Source organism: Xenopus laevis, chromosome 1L (genome assembly GCF_017654675.1).
Source record: "Xenopus laevis strain J_2021 chromosome 1L, Xenopus_laevis_v10.1, whole genome shotgun sequence".
Classification (NCBI taxonomy): Eukaryota; Metazoa; Chordata; class Amphibia; order Anura; family Pipidae; genus Xenopus; species Xenopus laevis.
Window position 1 is genome coordinate 138,240,403 of NC_054371.1, and position 22,760 is coordinate 138,263,162.

Consider the following 22,760-nt stretch of genomic DNA (forward strand, 5'->3'; position numbering starts at 1 on the left):
GACTACATTACATTATATTATATGTGCCATAATAATTCTGGCAGTTCGCTGTTCTGTCACTTGAAAATTTTAAGACTTTACATGGATGACTTTTTGGGCTTTGAAAACCAATCATGATGGTTGTAATGAGCATGGCATTAAGTTTCACATTGTGGGACTTTTTTTTAAAAGTTATCTGCTTAATGTATACTCAATGTTGAGGGTCTACCAGTCAGTTGACAGATTTTTCTGTAATTAGTGATGAACAAGTTTACTGACTGGCAGATCGTTGTCTAGAAACCTTATTGTAACTTTAATTTAATTTTATAATTTAAAGAGGTAGTTCACCTTTAATTAATTAAGAAGGACCTGCCTTTTTATTATATAAAGGTGAAGTTCACCTTTTAATTAACACTGTGAAAATTCATAGATTGATTCACTGATTCTGGCTTGGTAGCATTTTTGGCAGCAAAATGCCAGCTTCTTAAATCATTTTAATAGACTGAAAGGAATGGTAATCCAAATTGCAGAAAAATCCCATATCCGGAAAAATTATGGATAACAGGTCCCATGCCTGTATTACATTTTAGCCTGAAAAATTGTTTGCAGAAAATAAAAGTTCTCTACATATTTTTCATTACATTCCCCCAACAGAATTTAGGGTCCTTGTACTACCATTTTCTTAATATTCTATGGAATGGTCCTATCAATTTTATTTAACTTTTGGCATCATATCAAGTATATAAGCATGATCACAGCGCAGACATATTTCCCAGTCTTCTGTATTAAGAAAGTGTTGAAGAATACAGAATAGGCATGTTAATTGTTACATCAACTTTTTATGTTCCTTTGATTTAATTGATAAAAATATCTTGACTTTAACAACACAGCTGGTACTGCTTCACTTGGCACATTCTGCATACTTATTTTAGAAGTGTTTGTAGCTCTGTTTAAGAGGTTAAATATGACTGCCTGTTTGTGTTCTGTAATGAAAGAGATAAACCCCGTCACTGTTCAGATTATATAGGTTTTTTTTCCCAGACGGAGGCCCCTCTGCACGAGATAGCACAATTTCTAGGTGTGAAGCTAGGATGTTACAAGACAGTATTATAATCACTTGAATCCAGTGATTGTTTGCGTGGGCAGCTAAGTAATTCCATGCAGACAATGCATCTGGCAATAAGTGGTCCCTTGGCATCATGGTGTGTTGCACATGTACCTGGAAAACAGAATACCTGCAACCAGTCCTCTGCTCCCCTGGGTTCTTTTAGCACGCAGCCATCTGTCCCTCTTATAAGACTAATCAGAGCAGCTATTCCCACAGGCACTCAAAAATCACATCTATGTACTATATGGTTGTAGGTCAACCTTTGAAATTCACATATTCATTTGTGAGGATATAGTTAAAGTTCTAATTAGATTGAGAGCTGAATATATTTTTCATTAGTGACCTCCTCCGTTATCATTTTATCCATAGCAGAATTAATAAATGGTTCTTTGCCATGCTTTTAGTTGATTTTTTGTCTCTAGATTGACTTAGGCCGAATTTATATTGTTTTTGTTTAAATATTGGAAGCACTCCGGTGTTTCTCATTACAGAGAAAAAGGAAATTATTATGGGAGATGGCCTTCTGAACTGTCTGCTTAACTGGTTTCCGGATAACGAATCCCATACCTGTACTATATTGAGGAAGCTAAATAGGACAGGTTGGTCTAGCTCAAGGCTGTTTTAAAAGGAGATGTCCACAACCTATTTTTTTTTTTTTTTTTGTATAATAGCAGAAAATGCCATTCTGAACTGAATATTTTTTTTTGTGTTTTTAGTTATTTAGAAATATAATTACCAAAAGCAATATTTGACTGGCCTTTTCCAAGACTGCAGTTCCCACAAAACCTCGTACGCTTTTGTTATTTTTATTCTTGGGTCTGTTAACCACACCACATGCAAAGGATTGAGGTAATAATTGTATGGACATCAGAGTGTTGGCTGGAGAAGAGAAAACATCCACTATAATGTGTGTAATGTAATGGTTAGAGAAGTCAGGGAAACAGAGGAAAGGCTTGGAAGAGACAGACAGCTTTGAATTATGATTTACAAATAACTTTACAATCAGTGTAAAGTTTTAATTAATGTATATTGAAAAGTTGATTAGAATTACATTTTGTTTCATTATGCATGGTTATGGATGAAATACATTACAGTAGACACAAATTAAACAATGTAATGCCAAGCTAATGGTTATGCTAAGAACAAATCTAAGATCTGTACATATGGATATGCAGGTATATGAAATTATTTGGATGGTCTATATCAACACTCAAGGAGTTGCTCTGTGTGTCATTAGACTTTTTTGGAGTCTGCAGAGCATGGCATGAATTCTTGAAGTGTTAGTTCTTCTGCCTGTCATGTTTATTTATATGTCTAGTTGGCCTTTCTTGGAAGTCACATTAATGTGTACTCGTATAGTTTGCACATTGCTCTTGTAATCATGCTTTATTATGGTGTAGCATAAATGTTTCTAAATGAATAGGAATCGTAAATTAATTGTTTTATAACATATTAAAATGACATTTGTGCAGTAAAGTATGTTCTTGTAATTGGAATTGTAAATCTTCTGCAAATTGTAGTCCTTTCTTCAGTGACCTTTCCTTTTTTTATTTTATGTTACATACTTGCTGAAAATGGTCTTAATAAGGAGGCATTTATTTATTCGCTGGCTCCAGAAGGCTGTAATAGTGCAAACCACAACAGTATAACGCCACCTGTGATACATGCAGAAATTTGTGATTACAATAATTGGGGGAATGTAATACGTTTTGTTAGTGTAACAAAATGTTCGTAAAGACTATTTCAGTAATGATAACGAGGGATGCAATATTCACCAGTGAATGATTATACATTGCGGGCAGTTCTAAACCTTTGCAAAAACGAAATTTAAAACAATACTTGCTATATTAATTAAATTTCACCTAATATGTTTTTGTTAAAATGTATGATTATTTATGACCTGTGGGCGTGGGGTGGTCTGATCTGATCTAATTAGTTATCTAGGGCTAAGATGCATTTGGTGCATTTTTGAACTTCTCAAAAACAATTCAAAGCTTCCAAGAGTGTCTAGTGGCCCTTAATCTAAGGGTGCAGCATCAGGGTGGAAAGGAACAAAGATACTTGTAAGAAGCCTAGAAGAAGAGATTTATAGAGTAGAGAACAACCAGTTGGAAGTCTGTCTAGTAAATGCTTAGGTTGGGGTTTGAACACTAAATTAACATCTGCCACATTGGCTGGAAGGCTCATCTTTCCTCCAACATATTCTTCCTCCAACTTCCTCATTTATTCCCTATATCTTTGGCTTTCATAAAAAACATTCACACATTCATTCTAGTACTTAAGAAGCCTATGACTTCTCTAAGAAGTGAAATTCAAACTGAAGATCTGCAGAGGGTTTATTGTATACGCAGCCCTTTTATTCATTACACTGAATTCCTCTCCAGGCCTTACTGTCTCTAAGTAAGAAATATTGCTGGAATGTACCCATTAGTTCAGAAGAAACCTAGCTTTACTCATTGACCTATCCTTTTAAATCTGTCTGCAGCCAGATTTATTTGCCTCTCTCATAGATCCTCATCTGCTGCATAACTACAAGAATCTTAACTGGAAAAAAGCATGTGTAAAGCTCTGGATCTAAGCCCTCTATTTGTGTGGTTTCTTACATTCCAGACCATGTATTTTATAATTCAATTTATTGAAAGGGATGCTGCAATCAAAATGTCATAACGTCACCTGTATACAATGTTTAATTAAATAAAGAAGTGCTGAAAAAGTAATCACATTTCAAAAACAACATTTTGAAAACATACATTGAGTTTTTCTATATTAATAACAGAGCCCAGAGAGTCAGATAAATTCATTGGCAGCCTCAAGTAAGGTTCAGCCTAAATTACAACTGATTTATGTAAAGCATAGACTTGGAACAGCCTCACATATTTTTATATAGGACTATAGGCAGCCTGCTCATACATAAACTGTGCAAGAAGCATTTGCAAAGTGTTACTTACCTTGTTATTAAGAAAATGTTGAGGTTCTATTATCCATTGGTGGTTATAGGCTAGTGCTATGTTTCTGGATAAAAGGCTTCCAGATGTGTTATCCTATGCCTGAATATTGTAAATAAAGTGCCCTTAAAGTAGCCTTTTACTGTTTTGTATAGTGCTTGTGCTTTATGGTATATTTATTTAACCCTATGTGAATTAAGCTCTGATTCAAAGCGTTAGAAAAGGAAAATATAACCAGTCTGGCCTTACTAAAACTGAGTTTTATTTTGCTGCTAATCTTTTCCCTTACCCTTAAATTTAATCTAAAAAAAATCTAAAAGCCACAAATAGAATAGATCTTTGTTTAACACATTACATGAGCGAGCCAAACCTGGAAGACACATTGTATTGTAGCAAATTAACCAGCATTGTGGGAGAGATAACTAAGTCACTATATATATATATATATATATATATATAATATATATATATATATATATATATATATATATATATATATATATATATATATATATATATATATATATATATATATATATATATTAATCAATCAGAACCATAGTTTTTAAAACCCTTTTCATTCCAGTTGGCATATTATGACAGTTTCTTAAAAGGTTATCATGCTGATTTGATATTTAGGAGCTAATGAGGATTACAGAAGGCCCTGATTTCAGTAAAGGTATGGGACCTATTATCCAGAATGCTTGGGACCTGGGTTTTTCTGGATAAGGGATAAGGTGATCTCCATAATTAGTCTACTAAAAAAATCTTTCAAACATTAATTAGACCCATTAGGATTCTTCTGCCTCCCAGAAGGATTAACTATATCTTAGTTGGGATCCAGTACAAGGTACTGTTTTATTATTACAGAGAAAAAGGAAATCATGTTTTAATATTTGCAGTATTTGATTAAAATGGAGTCTATGGGAGACTGTTTTTCTGAATAGTGGGTTTCCATTTAACTGATCCCATACCCGTACAACTGTTGGGATAACTTTGTTTTCCACTCCACTTGAGGATTTATTTGAATAGTTTAAAACTATGTTTAATAATTGTACCACTCAGTAAATAATACCCTTTGTTTTCTCATTTACTGGACAATCACTTCTGAAGAAAGCAGGTTGTATAACTAATATTCTATACATTCGGGCATGATCTGTTTAGGACCCCTAGAAATATAATTTAATACTTAATCATGTACTTAATCACAGATTACCGCAAAATGCTGTACATTTATGAAAGAACACTTTGTAACAGTTACAGTTATATGGCCATTCATGTAGCTTAAGCCTTAAACTATTCTATTTGAAATATGGGAATGTTTGTAAGGGAAGCAGTTGTTTGTCCCAGTGTATGCCTCATTTAATCAATGACGTTCATCAAGAATTGCACCGTTGACAAAGAAAATGTATACATATTATGTTTCATTGACATGTTAAAACATATATATATATATATATATATATATATATATATATATATATATATATATATATATATATATATATATATATATATATATATATATATATATATATATATAGACAAATACAAGATTCCTCTGCACTCAACCCATTATCAATATATTTAAGACAGAGACATTTTGTGCATACTGCTACTGAAAAATGCCTTACCCTTTAAACAAAACAGGGATTGTTTGTCCATATATTGCAATATATTTAAGCTGGCCAACTACGTCAAAGTCATCCCATATCTGGCCAGTCCTATGCTCAATTTTCATCTGATTCATTAAGAATTCTATGGTTTCATTATACATTTTATAAAAGGGACGAATACGTTTTACCTGCAACTTACTAGCTGCTTTCAAAGTAAAACTCCCAAACTTGGCTGCCCTTTTATTAGACACCAGTGGGATCACCTGACTATAGTTGGAGGGGGTGGGAGCTACAACATGGAGCTGGTCACTGCTCTTGTAGAACTACAACAAACAAGGGAAAGTTGTGCTCACCACTAGTTTTTAAAATCATTAGGCGGGGGTGCAATGAGGGTGTGACCACAAAATACATATAGACAAATACAAGATTCCTCTGCACTCAACCCATTATCAATATATTTAAGACAGAGACATTTTGTGCATACTGCTACTGAAAAATGCCTTACCCTTTAAACAAAACAGGGATTGTTTGTCCATATATTGCAATATATTTAAGCTGGCCAACTACGTCAAAGTCATCCCATATCTGGCCAGTCCTATGCTCAATTTTCATTTGATTCATTAAGAATTCTATGGTTTCATTATACATTTTATAAAATATATATATATATATATATAGAAATGCTTTGGGTGTCCGCACTCGATCTCCAATAGAGTAGAGGTGCACGATCAATGTTCATAATATGCAGTAGTAATGGATCAGCACACTCCTTTTAGAAGTGATTAAAGTGTCTTTATTGGTAACACAGCATTGTTATCCGACGTTTCGGTCCCACCTGGGGACCTTTCTCAAGGATTGAGAAAGGTCCCCAGGTGGGACCGAAACGTCGGATAACAATGCTGTGTTACCAATAAAGACACTTTAATCACTTCTAAAATGAGTGTGCTGATCCATTACTACTGTATATATATATATATATATATATATATATATATATATATATATATATATAATATATATATATATATATATATATATATGTTGTAGAATACACATCAATATTCTGTATTGATGCCATATGAGAAATTTCTTGACTATACATTTTTAAGGGCCAGTAGAACCAGGCTATGTAGCCCCCAAAAACCTTGTGCTTCCTAACACTCATGGTATGTTGTATGTATAAAATGTAACTATTTTATATTACAATGAAGGGGATAACCCTGACTGGATTGCCTGAGATGTATGAGTATTTGTAGCATGGTTTGCTGGACTGCTAGGGCTCAAAGCACCCATATTGCAAGTAATTAGTTAGTGGAAGGGGCTCAGTGTGGAAACTGGCTACTCTGTGTCTTTAAATTTACATTCCTCTGAAAATTACACCTCTATGAGATGTATTGTTCAAAATTCCTATGTTTTAACTAATATTTCTGTGTTGATATGTGCCAAACCTTCGGGGCACAAATGTAAAACACAAATGTAAAATGTAAAAACGCAAATGTAAAAAATAACATTACACTGTTGCCATGATCATAGATTTATCATAGCTTAGTTACCATCAGATATAAGTTAGTCTCCTAGAGGACTAGCAATGGAAATAACATTATCAAGGTATTGACTGATGAAAAATCAATTATGTATATAGGACAGGATAGTAAATATCATTGCCATATTTAGATCTTATCAGATACAGCGTTTGATGATAATAGACCCCCTACTTGTGTTGGCATCTCTTTATAAAGAAATACTGGAAGTAGGAGGTCTTGTGTTTTACAGTATGCATTATATTTGTGTCTCATTCTTTTTTTACTGCACCCCAGTAAACAGAGATTTATTCCCAAGTGGCTGTTAGAGACTTTTGATTACAGTGATACATTAGATAGAGTTTCTTACATTCTTCAATTTAAATTTATTTGTAAACGCTGTCGATTTTGAAATAGTTTTTTTTTGTGGCCGTGCTATTCCTAACACAACTTGCCTGACTTGGGAAACCAATGTAGCAGAAATCAATGCCTTGCCCACAATGCCTTGTACACTACTGTTACTCTTCTTCTTGGGTCCAGAAATCACAGAACATGCATTGCATTGTGGGAACTGTAGTCTTCTAAAGCAGGGATATTTACAGACCACATTAATATAATTGAAAAAGTTTAAGGGATAATGCTCAATGAATAATATTTTATTATGAAAACTTTTTTTTTTTTTGCTTAATTGAAGTTATACAAAGGAAATGGACTACATTGGAAAGTGCTAATTACTGGTAGGCTGTATAGTGAGAAAGCAGTAATGTTTGCTTTATAGTACCCTAGACAAAGCAATACAAATGCTTCTTTTAATTGAACAGCAAGCAGATACCTATATTAAGCCAGTGCATTTCACAACAATTATATTTTATACAATGAGTGAACCTTTACCTTTTAAATTTAGACTCATTTTAAATACAAATGTTTTCTTGGCTGAAATGGGTGTAGACTACTTATACTGCTGCTTTCTTTTAGCAGATGCTCATACATATTCATCCCACAATTCTGCATTGAATATGTTATAAGAGCTCAAAGGATTTTTTTTTTTGTTAAATTGATAGTCTCTTAAAAACGAAAGAGCAAGCAGCGCTGGTTGTCCAGAAACGAGGCCTATATAGGTTTCATAAACACTTATTGTCCTGAAACCACCGCATACCGTTTACTGTTGCATAGCAACCAACATCTTGCAACCATAATAGGTTTAGTGACCATGCTGGATGTAATGATAACACAAGAGACCTCGTGGGCTGCTGTCTCCAACACAAGACTGTGTTTTGATGATTATGAAGTGAAAATTGTCTCACTAATTTGGCGTTGTGTTCCTTCAGCTTTTAAACAAGCATTAACAATTACTGCAAAAATGTGAGCAGATATGTCAAGATCTAAAATTTACTATGATGTTATGGCTGTTACTGACAAAGTGAAGTGCAGAGTAGAATGTATGTGATTTTATTTGTGAAGTACATTATTGTTATTAAAGGGTTAATTCACAGTTAAGTTAAGTATGTTAGATGTCCAGCGTGTTCATTCTTAGCAACTTTCCATTGGCCTAAATTTTTTTTAAATGTTTTTACATTAACAGTCCTCTGCCTCTTTGCAGCTTTCAAATGAGGGTCACTGAGCCCAGCAGCACTATTGCTCTGTGAGGTTACAAGTATTGTTATAGTTACTTTTATTATTATTCCTATTTCTATCCAGGTCTTTCACTATTCATTCCATAGTCTTTTACTGAGACCATTGCCTGGTTGCTAGGGTATACTTAACCTTAGCAACCAGATAGCTGCTGAATTTTCAAACTGGAAAGCTGCTAAACAATAAAAAAACACACAACTAAAAAGCCTCAAAATTGCACCATCTGCATCATACTAAAATTAATGTAAAGGTGAACTGCCCTTTTAATGCTTATTGATACAGGAGGAAAAATTGTTTTTTTGTTTTTTTTTTACTTGTTTTCCTTTTTCTCTGTAATAATTAAACAGTAGCTTGTACTTGACCCAAACGAAGATATAATTAATCCTTATTGGAAGCAAAACCCGCCTATTGGGTTTATTTCATGTTTACATGATTTTCTATAAGACTTACAGAAAGATTTGTTATCCGAAAAAGCCCCAGGTCCCGAGCATTCTGGATAACAGGTCCCATACCTGTACTGCTTCAGTTGTAGGTACTTTGAGATTCTGCTTCTCCGTTAACAAGAGCAGCATATGAGTGACCATGTATTGTACTTGAAAACCTACCTTTTGCCACTACAGAACTGTAATAGCTGTTAGAGTGCATCTTACAAGTTAATACAATTTACCAAAGTAAGCCACTGTGCATGAAAAAAAGCTATTAGACCAGAAAAGAACAAACATAGCGTGGCCTAGATGGAATCTTAACAATGCTCATCATAGAATCAACCATAAGAGAAAAAGACCTAATAATGGCTTTTGTTAGCTGTTTCAACCCAAATGGCTAGCACTCTACAAATTTTAATGTTTCTGTTTGTCTAACCCTTGCTATTTCCTGCATTGTGGGTCAGTGTTTTTTCTTAGCTTTGTGCTTACGCGTTATGGTCCAACACACACAGTTAGTAGTGGGGCACACAAAATGTACTGTACTTCCATAGAGAATTTAAATCCACATACCTCCTAGGAAACATAATAGTCTTTATTTACAAAAGCAGCGCAGTGTGCAAATATTAGAATTTAAGAGCTAGAATTTAGGAATCAGCTCTCCTCGAGCAATGCTCCTTGTCCCATAATGCATTTCACATTTCTGTGATTCTCCTTCGTAACAGGGCTGTTAACAGCAGAAGATGAAGTAACTGGAATCACATGGTGTAACTATATAGGAAGCAGACCCTGTGGTCATGCACAGGGTAGCAATGAACATGGTCTGCTGTATAGAAATCCCCCCATCCCTTATTTGTGTTATGAGCTGGTGTGGGGCTGGGGTTGCTCTGCTTTTCAGGTCCCTGGCCGGTCGCTGTGTAGTTCACTCACTGGTGTCTTGGCTACAGAGAAGCTGAGAATGGCTACATTGATTTTATGTTCAGCTCAATAGCATTTACATTTAAAGTGAATAATAATATACAAAATATATATTAAATATATATAAAATAAATACATTACAATGTTGCTTATGATTGAAACAGTTTTTATGCAAAATATTTGTGTTTACACCCCGTTTAAACTGGTTAAAACAAAGAGTATGCTATTTATGGTAGATTCTTCCTTGAAAAGTTACTGTAGTAATAAGTTAGTACTGACATCAGTACATCTTTACATACACCTTATGCACACATTGTGATCCATTCAGCTCCTTTTCTGTACTCTCCATCAGTTGTCAGGTATCTTCACCCTATATCTGTGGCCAACCCTCCTCCAGACTCCTTCCTCCATGCTCTGCCAGGCCTCCTACATAATTTCTCATATACCCTAATACAGATTACACTTTTAGGGTTATGGTTTAGGAAAGCATTAAGGTAATAAGGGAGGTGGAACATATCCAAGAGGACTGACAGCAAATGGAGGAAGACTCATGGAGGACTCTTGAGCCCTGCCAGTGCTCTTGTTTGTAAATAGGTTCTCTGCTCCTACAAAATCAAATCAGAGCAGCAGTCTGTAGAATTCTAAATTTACTATACTGTATTTTTATTCCTTATGCCCAAAGCAAAAAAGTAGACTATTCAGTTATGCTCATGTCGGTCCTGGTACCACTATTTCTCTGTATGCCTTTTTAAAAACAGCAGGAAGATTTGGTCTGGATTTTAAACAAAATCAGTTTACATATTTGCTATAGTTGTACAATTCTATTTTCATTCTGATCAGTATCATCACAGGAATATTTGATTCAAACTCATGCATTATTTTAAGAGGCAGTAGTGTAACTGCATAGTGGAATAAATGTTTATGATGGAAGTGTACAGTGTTCAGAGTGAGATTACTTTTATAAATATTTTTAAGAGGAATTGCAATTTTATTTCCAAATTCCATATTAACATGGAAATTCAATGTATTGGTTATTATCTCAGTTAGCACCTCAATTTTCATCTGCAGTCAAATCACAAGAAAACAATATGTTTGGTTGACTGACTCCTCAAGATTTGGTCAATCTGATCTTTGCTTGTAATCACTGACCTTCAGCCGAATCCCTGAATTGAATCATTGTTCTTTGTGTTTCTCTGGTGTAATGATGTTCTACAAATCTCTCAAATGGAATAATGTGGTTTGTAATTAAACCCCCAACAGGGATCAATATTGTGCAGTGTACATGTGTCACAGGGCTCTCTCAATATATGCTCCCTATACTTGATGATATTTGTTCCTTGATCAGCCCTCTTTCTAACTGTGGGGTTCTTTGTCCCATCTGGGTTGCCATAGGAAGGCAGCTGTGTATGTACCAGGTGTCACATAGGTGCAAAAATTATGTTGGAAGGGAGTGACATTATGGCTGCTAAACCTGCAGGATCCTAGAGCAGATCCTATTTGTTGTTTTAGCAATGTATGTACCTTAAGGGTGAGGTCACATGTGGCATTTTTAAAACCGCGCTGTCAAACATACTGTAAGTATGCCAATGAAACCACACGCGTATTCGTTATTCTTTTCACGTATTTACTTCTGTTTTTTCTCTTTCCCCACAATTCCACTCGGAAGAATTGTAATAAATGTTTGTGAAAAAAGCGGAAAAGCAATTTACATGCAAAATGTAGCCGGACTGATCAGCAATACGCAACGTAATTACGTCACCAGCATACAACACCGCCCGCCATATTGAAAATATGCTATGTATTTCAACAAAGTGTATCTCCAAACCTTCGGATCCCATAGAGTTCAATCATATGGTGTTTCCTTGGCATATTGGTGTTTCTGCTGATAAAGCAAATACCGGAGTTGAATGGTGGGAATTGCTATAGTGCGTATTCCATTATAAATCCCAACCCGCGCATCACTATTAGTTAGGCAAAAATGTAATGTATAAAGGCTGGATGTCTAACAGAACAGAACACTACTTCCTGCTTTTCAGCTCTCTTGGTTTCCACTGACTGCTTTCCCTGGTCAGTGACTTGAGGGGGGGGCGGGCACATGAGTCATAACTGTTGCTTTTGACTCTGAGCTGAATGCTGATGATCAATTGCAAACTCACTGAACAGTTATGTCCCATATGGCCCCCCATAAAGTCTTGACTGACTTAGAGAACTGAAAAGCAGGAAGTAGTGTTCTGGCTCCAAGTCACTCCAGCCTTTATAGATTACATATTTGGCTAACTAACTATATTAGAAACATTTTTTTATTTTGCACAGCCTATCTATTCATCCAGTTTTTATTTTTACATTAAACTGTTCCTTTAAAGTTTGACCAACCTTGTGAAACACAGTACGTAAGCCAAGGCTTAGAAAACAATAATTCATTGGCAACCAAAACATAGATCTATTTCTTAATTATAAGTTGTGTTTTATGCTGGAGACATTTGTCTGATTAGAATGTTTAGACTTTTATACTGGCATTTGATGTGTTGCTTTCGAGACTAATAAGCTTCATAAGGGTAAGGACACACTGGACGATTTGTTGCCAAAGTTTTAAAAAAGTAAATCGCGGCGGCAAGACGATCGTCTTTTTTGAACAGACGATTCACATCGACTATTGGCACAGAGCGATTTGTATCCCATTACTCTGTGCGGTACGTGCTCCACCCAAACCGGAAACGGTTTGTGCTTCCCGCTGTAACCTGACGTCTTTACGTTCTTGCGTCATTGCGTTCGCATTGTAATTTGAATACAATTGCTGCTACTTATCTGTATGTGTGTGCGTGTCTAGGAGATTTCAGTGCTTTTCTAAGTACATGCTATTTCTGATAAATCCATCGGAAAAGGGTCTCAGTGCGTTTTGGAGCTACAGGCGATTCACAAACGCGCTGTGGGCACAGGAGCTGGCGTCTTTCATTTGGTTTTGTTCAGAGACAAAACGAGCGATATGTCGCCGCGATTTGCTTTTTAAAAACGTTGGCGACAAATCGTCCAGTGTGTCCTTACCCTAAAAGTCACAACAACATGCAACTTTGGTTTAGTTGGACATGTTTGAATATCCACTTTGGTTAGAATTGCAGTTTAAGATGATCCTTAGGTTGGCTTAATTAGAAGCTGTTCTTATGTATACAATATTAGGGTAAGGACACACTGGACGATTTGTCGCCAACGTTTTTAAAAAGCAAATCGCGGCGACATATCGCTCGTTTTGTCTCTGAACAAAACCAAATGAAAGACGCCAGCTCCTGTGCCCACAGCGCGTTTGTGAATCGCCTGTAGCTCCAAGTCTTACATTTACATTCGGCAGTCGAATATCAAGGGTTAATTAACCCTCGATATTCGACCATAAGTAAATTTGCCCCTTAGTGTTCAGTGGAATAGCACCAAAAGATATATTACTCACTTTGAAGAAAAAAGACATACAATCAACAGTGACACAAACACACTCACTTTTTTAGATCTTCTGAAACAGCTGGGCACTTTATGTTGACTGATATGTAAATAACAAAGCATGGGTTACAAGATTCACAGTGAATCATTGTTGTCTCACAATTTATCATTTATTGTTGAGAAAGTCTTTAGATTAAAAAAAGAAATGTGGGAGTGATAAAGGGAAAACAGAAAAAAGAATCCAATGGTACAATTTTCTATGGACTGGTGTGTTATAGAAATGCAGCCATGGGTCTATTTTTCAGTTGGTGGAATGGTTGTCAACTTCATGAGAACTTGATCCTATGTAATCCAAAAACAAGGTGTAATGTATGTTTAATAAATGCAATAATGTGAGGTCCAATTTGAAAGAGTAAATCCATTTTTATTTTTAAAACTATAGTTGATCACAATTCATAAAAATTACATGCAAAATGATAGTACGTTTACTATTTTTTCAGAAGGTTACAGTTGGAAGTATACAGCATAAACTTGGTGTACAGCTACAGCCAACAAGGGTTGGGGATTAGTGATGTACAGGACCCGTAGGTTTGGGCTGGCTCCTGCACTAAATCTTTTTCTCAGAGGGGGGGGGGGGCTCTAGGTTGAGCTCTTCTCCTGCTCTTCCCACCTGTGACCTAGCACTGCCAGACCTAGAATTTATAGACTTGTTGCGGGGCAGGTGCAGGTCTATAAATAGAGGGGGAGTTAGGAGGGGATGGGCTAGGTCAGGTGTGGGTTGAGAATTTTTCACCCGCACAACACTAATTGGGATAAATTCAATGAAAATTATGTCATCTACAAAAGTTGATTGTATAATAAATTCTTGGGGGCATTTCCAGCTTCCAGGCCACCAAGTCTAAGTCAGGGCCTCTGACCTCCAAACTGAGAAGTGAAGTCTGAAGAGCACTGGGGAACAGGTAAGGTTGGGAAAATCTGTATAATGGGCAGTTAAAAGAGTCAACAAATGTGAAGTCAGTACAGGTATTGGAAAACAGGCACCACATCTATGTGGTGTGGTAATTTGTGCCTGATTATGGTGAGCGGATATTATCAAGAATAACATCGCATTGTGGCTAAAAATACAGTAAATCATGCCGAATGTTTGTACTGCTCAAATATTACATATCTCAAAGTGCTCACAGACCTTAAGGATTATTTCTGTAAAATGACAAACAAATCATTTGTATGCTAGAAACATTGTAGCAGCTGTGCATGTATAATTATAAATAGTTATGATATTTAGAATAGTTATTATGTCATTACTTTCATTATTATATATTTTACCTTCAGGTAATATATGGCTAACCCATTGCACTGAGAGAGGTAGTACTAGGCTAATTAAACTTGTAGTTTTAGATACAGGCTAATTAGCACATTTCCTGTCATTGCTAGCATAGGATAATTAGCACCTTTACTGCTATTGGTAGTATTAGGTCAATTATATCCAGCACTGGTACAGGTGCTACTGGCTAATTATGTTTTACTTCTGTGATAGCGTAGTAGAAGTCTAAAGAGTGTATTTTGTTTGATGAAATATAAAGACATAATTACGTTTCCATTTGCACAGACCTTAGGTTTGGTGCATGGTTGTATTAGATTTGCAGCAATGCTTATTCCATATTCGGTCCAAAGAAAGGAGCAGTAAACAAACTATGGATTTTGTTAAAATATAAATTCAATTTGTTGAGTGACACAAAAATTGGAGATTTCATTTTTTATTTCTTGTTTAGTGTAGCAAAGAAACAATAGAACTTTGGCCATTAAGAAGACTGCTCAATTTCCACCTTTGGGTGACATCTTCTAGCAACCCCTTACAACCAAAATAACAACCATTCAGGGCTACACATTAAGGGGCCCATTTACTAACATTTAAATTTTTATTTTTTTAGCAAAAATGTTTTCTCTAAACATTTTTTTCTTTGAAATTTCTCTAAAATTTTAGATTTATAAAGTTTAAAAATAACCAAAAATTTGAATACAAAATTAAAAGGGATACTGTCATGGGAAAACATGTTTTTTCAAAAGGCATCAGTAAATAGTGCTGCTCCAGCAGATTTCTGCTCTGAAATCCCTTTTTCAAAAGAACAAACAGATTTTTTAATGTTTAATTTTGACCTCTGACATGAGGCTAGACATATGGTCAGTTTCCCAGGTGCCCTCTAGTCATGTGACTAATGCTCTGATAAACCTCAGTCACTCTTTACTGCTGCAATGGAAGTTGGAGTGATATCTCCGTCCTCCCTTGGCCCCCAGCAGCCCATCAACAGAACAATAGGAAGGTAACCATATAGCAGCTACCTAACACAAAATAACAGCTCCCTGGTAGATATAAGAAAAGCACTCAATAGTAAATCTCCATGTCCCACTGCGACTTCTTCAGTTACATTGTTTAGGAGAAATAATAGCCTGCTAGAAAGCAGTTCCATAGTGCAGCACTGTCTCTTTCTGAAAGCACATGACCAGGCAAAATGACCTGAGATGGCTGCCTGCACACAGCAATAGTACAGCTTAAAAAAGCCTACACTTAGTTAAGTGTAGGGTTAAGTGGTAGAGTAAATTATTTGCAGTGTAAACAGTGTTGTAATAAAAACTACACCAAAACAATCATGACAGAATCCCTTTAATAAACTACATTTGTGATTTTAGAGAGAGTTTAATCGTAGTTTTAAAAACCTCTAAAATCACTTAATTTCGAATGTTGATAAATGGGCCTCCCACTGTTTGCTGTGGGTTACTAGACCTGCAACAGAATGTGCACCTGTTATTATATTACCTACTGAATATTAAAACATATAATGCCTTCCAGGATGGTTTGGGGTACAGTTTTAACTTAGTATTGTTAAGATCCTTGTACATCAGCTTGTGATAGTTTGTAACTGACCATAGTAGTGATTTATTTTCTTTTCATTGATATTGTATGTACAAGAGTGGTAATATATAATTATGTATCCTGTAAATTAGATGGTTTGGGTTTAATTTCTAAACATAAGACGTGGTCACTCAATCATGGTACTGAATCATAATGGTAGAATGGAATACAAGGTGCATAGTTTGCATAAGTGTAGAACCAAATAGCAACAGGCTTGCACCTTTTCTAATATTACCCCTAATGCCTATTGTTTTTAATAGCAATTTGTGCTTAAACGTAATGAGTCGTCAGGCCACACAATACAGTAAACAAAACCATTTACAAAGCAATTGTAATAACTGTTTTGATAGTATTGGTTAATTTTAAATTCCTGAGAAGGCTTATTAGACCAAAATTGTCTTGTTCAAGCTAAACTTTGCTTAAAAGGTCTTTCTAATAAGTTTTTATAGTTATCTGACTTCTCACTATCTAGTGAGTGAAATAACTGACACAATTCAAGACTGTGTGCTGAACAAAACCAAACCGTAATATACACTCTGCTTAATTCCTAGAAAATAATATTGCTGCAAAGGCTCCAGACATCATTGATAGAAGTTCTCTCAGCATTATTAATCCCTTCTAGATAAACTACAATACCTTGGAGCAGATTGCTTCTACAGGGACATGAGGGAGTCTTAGGCAGGAGAATGAAAATAGGGCTGTGTTTACTGACTACTGTGCCTGCCAAAGAAATAAATACAACTTTTTAATCAGACTAAATGGGTTTTAAAAGTGATACTGACATGTTCATAATTTATTAGTATTTGTCAGTATTACTACTACTAGCAATCTTCTTAGACTGGTTTAAATTGCCTATGCGCTAGAGTTGCCACATGGCTGGCATATAAATCGGGTTGCCACCTTTTCCTGTCCCCCATTCCAGACGGGTGGTGGGAACTGACGTCACGGGGAGGTGACTGTGATGCCATAGGGCAGAGTGATGAGGGGCCATTATGTGGTGATCGTCGATTGGCCGGTCGCCACATCAATCTAGGGGAATCCTACCCGGTTCTCCTAATTTGGAAAACCAGGCAGGCAGTTTAGACCCGGGCAGCCCTTCTGAAAACCAGGCTGTACGGGTCAAAACCATAAGGGTGTAAAACTTATATATAAGGGGTATGTGTGTATATTCTGTCTACTGTTGTAATGTATTCATTAAGGTGTGTTTTTGACATATGCTTTATGCCTTACAATACTTGTATATTATTCTTTAACAGAGTTTGGTTATTGCGTCTGTGTTTTCTTTATAGTATTAAAGGTTGTGTACTGACGGTTTGAATCATAAACCCAAATTATGTTTTCCTTCCTTAACCCAAATACATTTAGATTTCACAGAAAAACATCTAAGCTTTTTTATTAAAAGTAGCAATAGAAAGGACAAGGTTTGGCATTTAAAAAGGTTTACATGTTTGAAGTGTGGCTAGCTGTTAGCAATTTTACTGACAGCCAGTTAGAAAAGAAGAATGTGAATTATGATTAGTGCTCACCTTTTGCTCCGGGGCCATTAAAAATAATGTGTTGATAAAAGAATTTCTTGTCAGTATATATTTACAACAAAACAAGCAGAAAGAGAGAGAGAGTCCATGCATTGACAACCTTGCATTCCCGAGCTCTTCATTCTACCAGATACTGTACATGAATTTGCCTTTAGTCATTGACAATAAATGGGCTGTACAAATATTTTAAACATGAGCCCAAAAATACAGTGTAATATTGTATGTGAGAGTTTTTTTATTTGATGTATTTAACAGTGGAAATGATAAACAGCTTCATTATTTGTTACCTTTCACTGTGGAATCTCCGTTGCCTGTAATCCCTCTGTATAATTAACTTAACCTTACTAATTATGCTGGTGACACTGGCAGAATAGAGGTAAGGGAAAATGTTTTGGTAGATAGCTTATTATGTGACATAGCACTGACTTCCAATGACTGAAGTTAATTTATAATCTTAACATTGTCCCATGTATACTGGTTACTTACAAAAATTAAAGAATGTATTTTAAAAGATATTTAAATACGTATTAATATGAACCTATCAGTTGGTCTCATCTTTATAATCTTTGGGAGACTGAATATGGCATATTATTTGCTCCTGTGTGTTTGACATAGCTATTACAGGTTTAAACAGGTTAAAATATTAATAATGATTGCAATTTCATATAAATATTTTAGAAATATTTGCAAAATTTCATTTTAAAGGACAAGAAAAGCCCAGTATACATGCAGTCTTTCATGAAAGCCTTACTTTAATACATTCTGCAGTGCTCTGGAATCACATTGTATCCATTTTCAAGCAGTACTTCCATTCATCCAAAAAAAGCGCAGAATTGTCCCATCGCACTTTCCCATAAAGCTGCGCTCTGAGACTCAGACCAAGACCAGAGCATGCACCTCACGAGTAAAGCTGGCCATAGATGTGCAGATTATTAGGCTATATTGGATGAACGAACGTCCGTTCCAATCTTCCAACTTGCAACTAACCATTTAGATTAATATAAAGACATAAAGAGAACAAATCACATGATTCTCAGGCCATTAAGGGACAGACAGCAATCGTATGACAAAGAGTAGATACAATCTCCCATTGATATAGTCAGATAGGCTATACATGCAGAGATATTATCGTTAGTCTATATAAGTCTTTTAACCTGTCCCATTGACGAATGAGCAATCGACATGGTATTAAAAATGTCAGGACACTCCACACACTGTCCGAAAATTGTACATACTTTTAGTATCTATGGCCAGCTTAATTCCCTTAATGCCCTCCTTCCAAAGCATTACAGCCAATAGGAAACAGCTCTTCCAGTTCCTATAGAGACACGTCATTCTGAGTAAGGAACTTCGGTGATTACAGCCCATGAGACAGAATGACAGTGTTATAGTGTGCATGCACACAAAAATCACATCCGCCATATTGGTAACATTGAGGAATAAACATGGCCACATATATTAAAGTAGCGGAGAACTACTTTACTCAATGGCAACGTAAAGGAGGCACTAATACAAAAAATTATTAAGTGACCGAGGACAGCAGAAGGAAGTCTATCACATGGGGAAACACCATAGTATACTGTGGCGTTGTCCTTTAATTAAAAGAAAAGGAAATGTTATTTATGAGAATGTTTGGAAATGCAAATTTATTTGAATAATTTAATACATAACTAACAAAGTTTCTATGCTTAGGAAAATGCACATTTTTTTCTTTTGGCATGTATGTTGTTGGGATTATCCAGTTAATTAAATTTTTGATGATATCTTTTTAAAAAACATCACATTTATGTATGACTTGGAGTAAACCCTTACTCTTGCCAAGAGTAAACCCTTATATACAGGCTATAGAACAGTTGCATTGTCTATCATTTCAACTGCAGAAGGGAAAATAAGCTAGAAGAGCTCTTGTCTTATATACTGTAAATGGCTACATTTTGAAATATACATATATCAGATTTTTTCTATGAATGCATTTATATGTGAAAGAAAATTAACATATCAAGATGATTTCTAATTTTCTCAACCTCTAACAAATTAAAATCTACTCAGAATCAAAACTGCATGCAAGAATGTTAAATTGAAGGGCAAATATACATTGTGGTTTATATATTTTTTCTCTATATTGCATGATTCCATTGGTGACTCATCCCTCTCCCGTACAACTCTGGTACTTTTAGATGCGGCTGAAAAGCAATCTAGATGAAGTTACAGCAACAGGAACATGCCAAGACCATGCAATCGAGACTCACAGAAGCTGGATGCAGCATGGAGGTGACATGTTCTTTTTGAGGAAAGGGTTGGAAAGATGTGAAGTGGGGAGTAAGTGGTTTGCTAGTTATATAATACAGTTGACAGTACTGATGAGTACCATGTAAATAGAACACTGCATGGTCCTATAAATAATGCTTTTTCCAAGCAGTGCCCAATTTCTTTTCTTAATGCCAACCATAATATTGCTAGTATTAGTGTGGGAACAAGTTCTGCTTATGTTGGAAGCCCTATTAAGAGGCCGCAGTGCTTTTTAGGCACATTATTGCTATTTAGACCAAATGTGCATTATAATTAGACTGTATACTGTTCTATCACTCCAGAGTTTGAGAAATTAAAAATAGTTTTATTTTCATAATTACTGAAAATCAAAGCACAACCAAACATTAGATTCCTCATACATATAGTTATTACGGCTATAGATACTGCTACTTAGTTGCACTTTTTTTTTTTTGTACCTTAAACATTTACCTTAAACATTTTACCATAACATTTTAACCATTCAGTGCTAAAATCGGAGAAATGTATAGCAGCTGGGGATATTTTAGAAAAAAAATCCAGGGAACTAAATCTGTAATCAAAGATCAGGGGAATAAAACTAGCTGATCATTTTTAGAAAGCAGTCACAAAGCCCTGAATTTCTGCTGTATGTGTGGGTAAAACTAGTTAGCATTTAAAAAGTAGTTAGCATTTACTTTATATATATATATATATATATATATATATATATATATATATATATATATATATATATATATATATATATATATATATATATATGTGTGTGTATATATATATATATATATATATACACATATATACACTGTTGCCTATTTGATGTCATTGAGTTATGTCTTCAGTGTTCCATGTGTATGTGCCATTTTTTGAGTATTTGCCAATTCATTTCATGTTTTTATTTGTACTGCAGTCTTATTATTTCATATGTTATCTTTTATTATGATAACCCTTTGTGTTTATTTTCAAGCTAACAGTATATTGAGAATTTAGATATTATTGCCACCATATCACCAAAGTTATAAATTCAACCATATATCGACTGACTGTTGTTTTCTGCTAAGGTTTGGTCCGGAGAATCTGCTGCCCTGCTGCGCCCCCTTTTCAATAATGCTTCCGGGTGCAGGCAGACCAGGAGCGGAATCGCGGAGGGGTTGTGGATTCTCCACCTGTGGAGAAACGCAGGCAGCAGTCTGCTATTGTGTGGCCCTGGCCTAAGAGTTTAACGTTGTCTGAATTCACTACTCAGAAAAGTTGATCTTTTGGTTTGCCAGTATAATGGGCAAGTGGGTTGTTAGAGGTGCTTCAGTCCTTATCAGCTCCTTATCTGTTCCAGCATTATGCACCTTCTAAATAGGGACAGAGAAGTTGGCTGCAGTATGGTGGGATTGCAGGTCAGTGATTCAATTTAATATTAATATCAAAGGACAGCCCAGGGTGCCTTAATAAGGTCGAAACTGGCCAGATTTACTGATTTTGCCTTCTTTAGCAGAAATCAAAAATGTTACATTTACACATCTAAATGACATATTGTTGTGCCAAGTTCTATATCTGCTTTAGGTAAAGCTTTTGTTTGTTTTTTTACTGACCATACACGATCTGAAGTCCGTGCTAAGCTATGCCTATTTATGTGGCCAAAATCTAGAATGTGGTCAGAGAAGACCATATGGGGCTGTTGGTATAGTCTTCCTCCTGATGGGTTTGCACAGGCTATGATTTGATGGGTGGCTTTTGGACCAAACAGATACAGTAAGCCTTTATGGCCAACCACTAACCAAACAAGTGTATCTTATCTTGTTTTTAGCTCGCTTTAGAAGAAGGTATTCGGCGATTAGCTTTAATCAGTCTACTGCAGGAAAAATAATGACGTCTAATTGGCTGCTATGGATTACTGTGCTAGTACAGATTTGCCCAGTGTTAAATGGCTATGTGACTGTGTGGTCACTGTTTAAGACTTGAGTCAAGGCAACAAACGTCTAAAAAAATACTGTGCAAAATAGTCTGTGCAAAGCCTGTCTTCCAACCCAGAAATTCAGATACCAGTCTAAGATGCCTTTATCTTGGTATTCCTTTGGAAACTATTAAATGTATTTTTGTTAGTTACCGTGACTTGTCAGAGGAGAAGCCCTTGAAGCCAATATCCGCATGTGCCTTAAGCCTAATAACACTGTACTGCACAGGCTAAAAGCAGCAAATGCATAATCACCAAAAGAAAACTGCTTTAATAAATGTAAGTCTCTGGATCAAATAAATCATACCTTGTAAAGGTCAAAGGAAAACTGCTCTAAGCACATTTTATGAGCTAAGCTCTCTCATGACATTAATTTGAAATAAATAAATAAAACATTTTTTAAAGAAATGTTAAGAAAAGAGCCACATGTTGTTTTGTCAGTGTAGTTTTATAAATATATCTGCTCCAGTTTATTTTGTATCCATACTTCTATGAATCTATATATTATTAGTAG

The 22,760-nt window shown here is 35.5% G+C and overlaps 1 protein-coding gene across 8 annotated transcripts in view; it reads left to right on the forward strand.

The window, feature by feature from the left end:
• Positions 1-22,760, forward strand: part of rfx3.L (regulatory factor X3 L homeolog) — a 178,748-nt gene that overhangs the window by 34,967 nt on the left and 121,021 nt on the right. For 4 of the 8 annotated variants that reach the window (XM_018258400.2, XM_018258393.2, XM_018258425.2 and 1 more), the window contains exon 2: positions 20,190-20,331. The exons of 2 other annotated variants lie outside the window; for them this stretch is intronic. In XM_018258400.2, the coding sequence (XP_018113889.1) occupies positions 20,190-20,331 (142 nt within the window). The remainder of the gene's footprint in view (positions 1-20,189; positions 20,332-22,760) is intronic. 2 more of the 8 variants (XM_041564092.1, XM_018258415.2) reach the window with 1 other exon arrangement.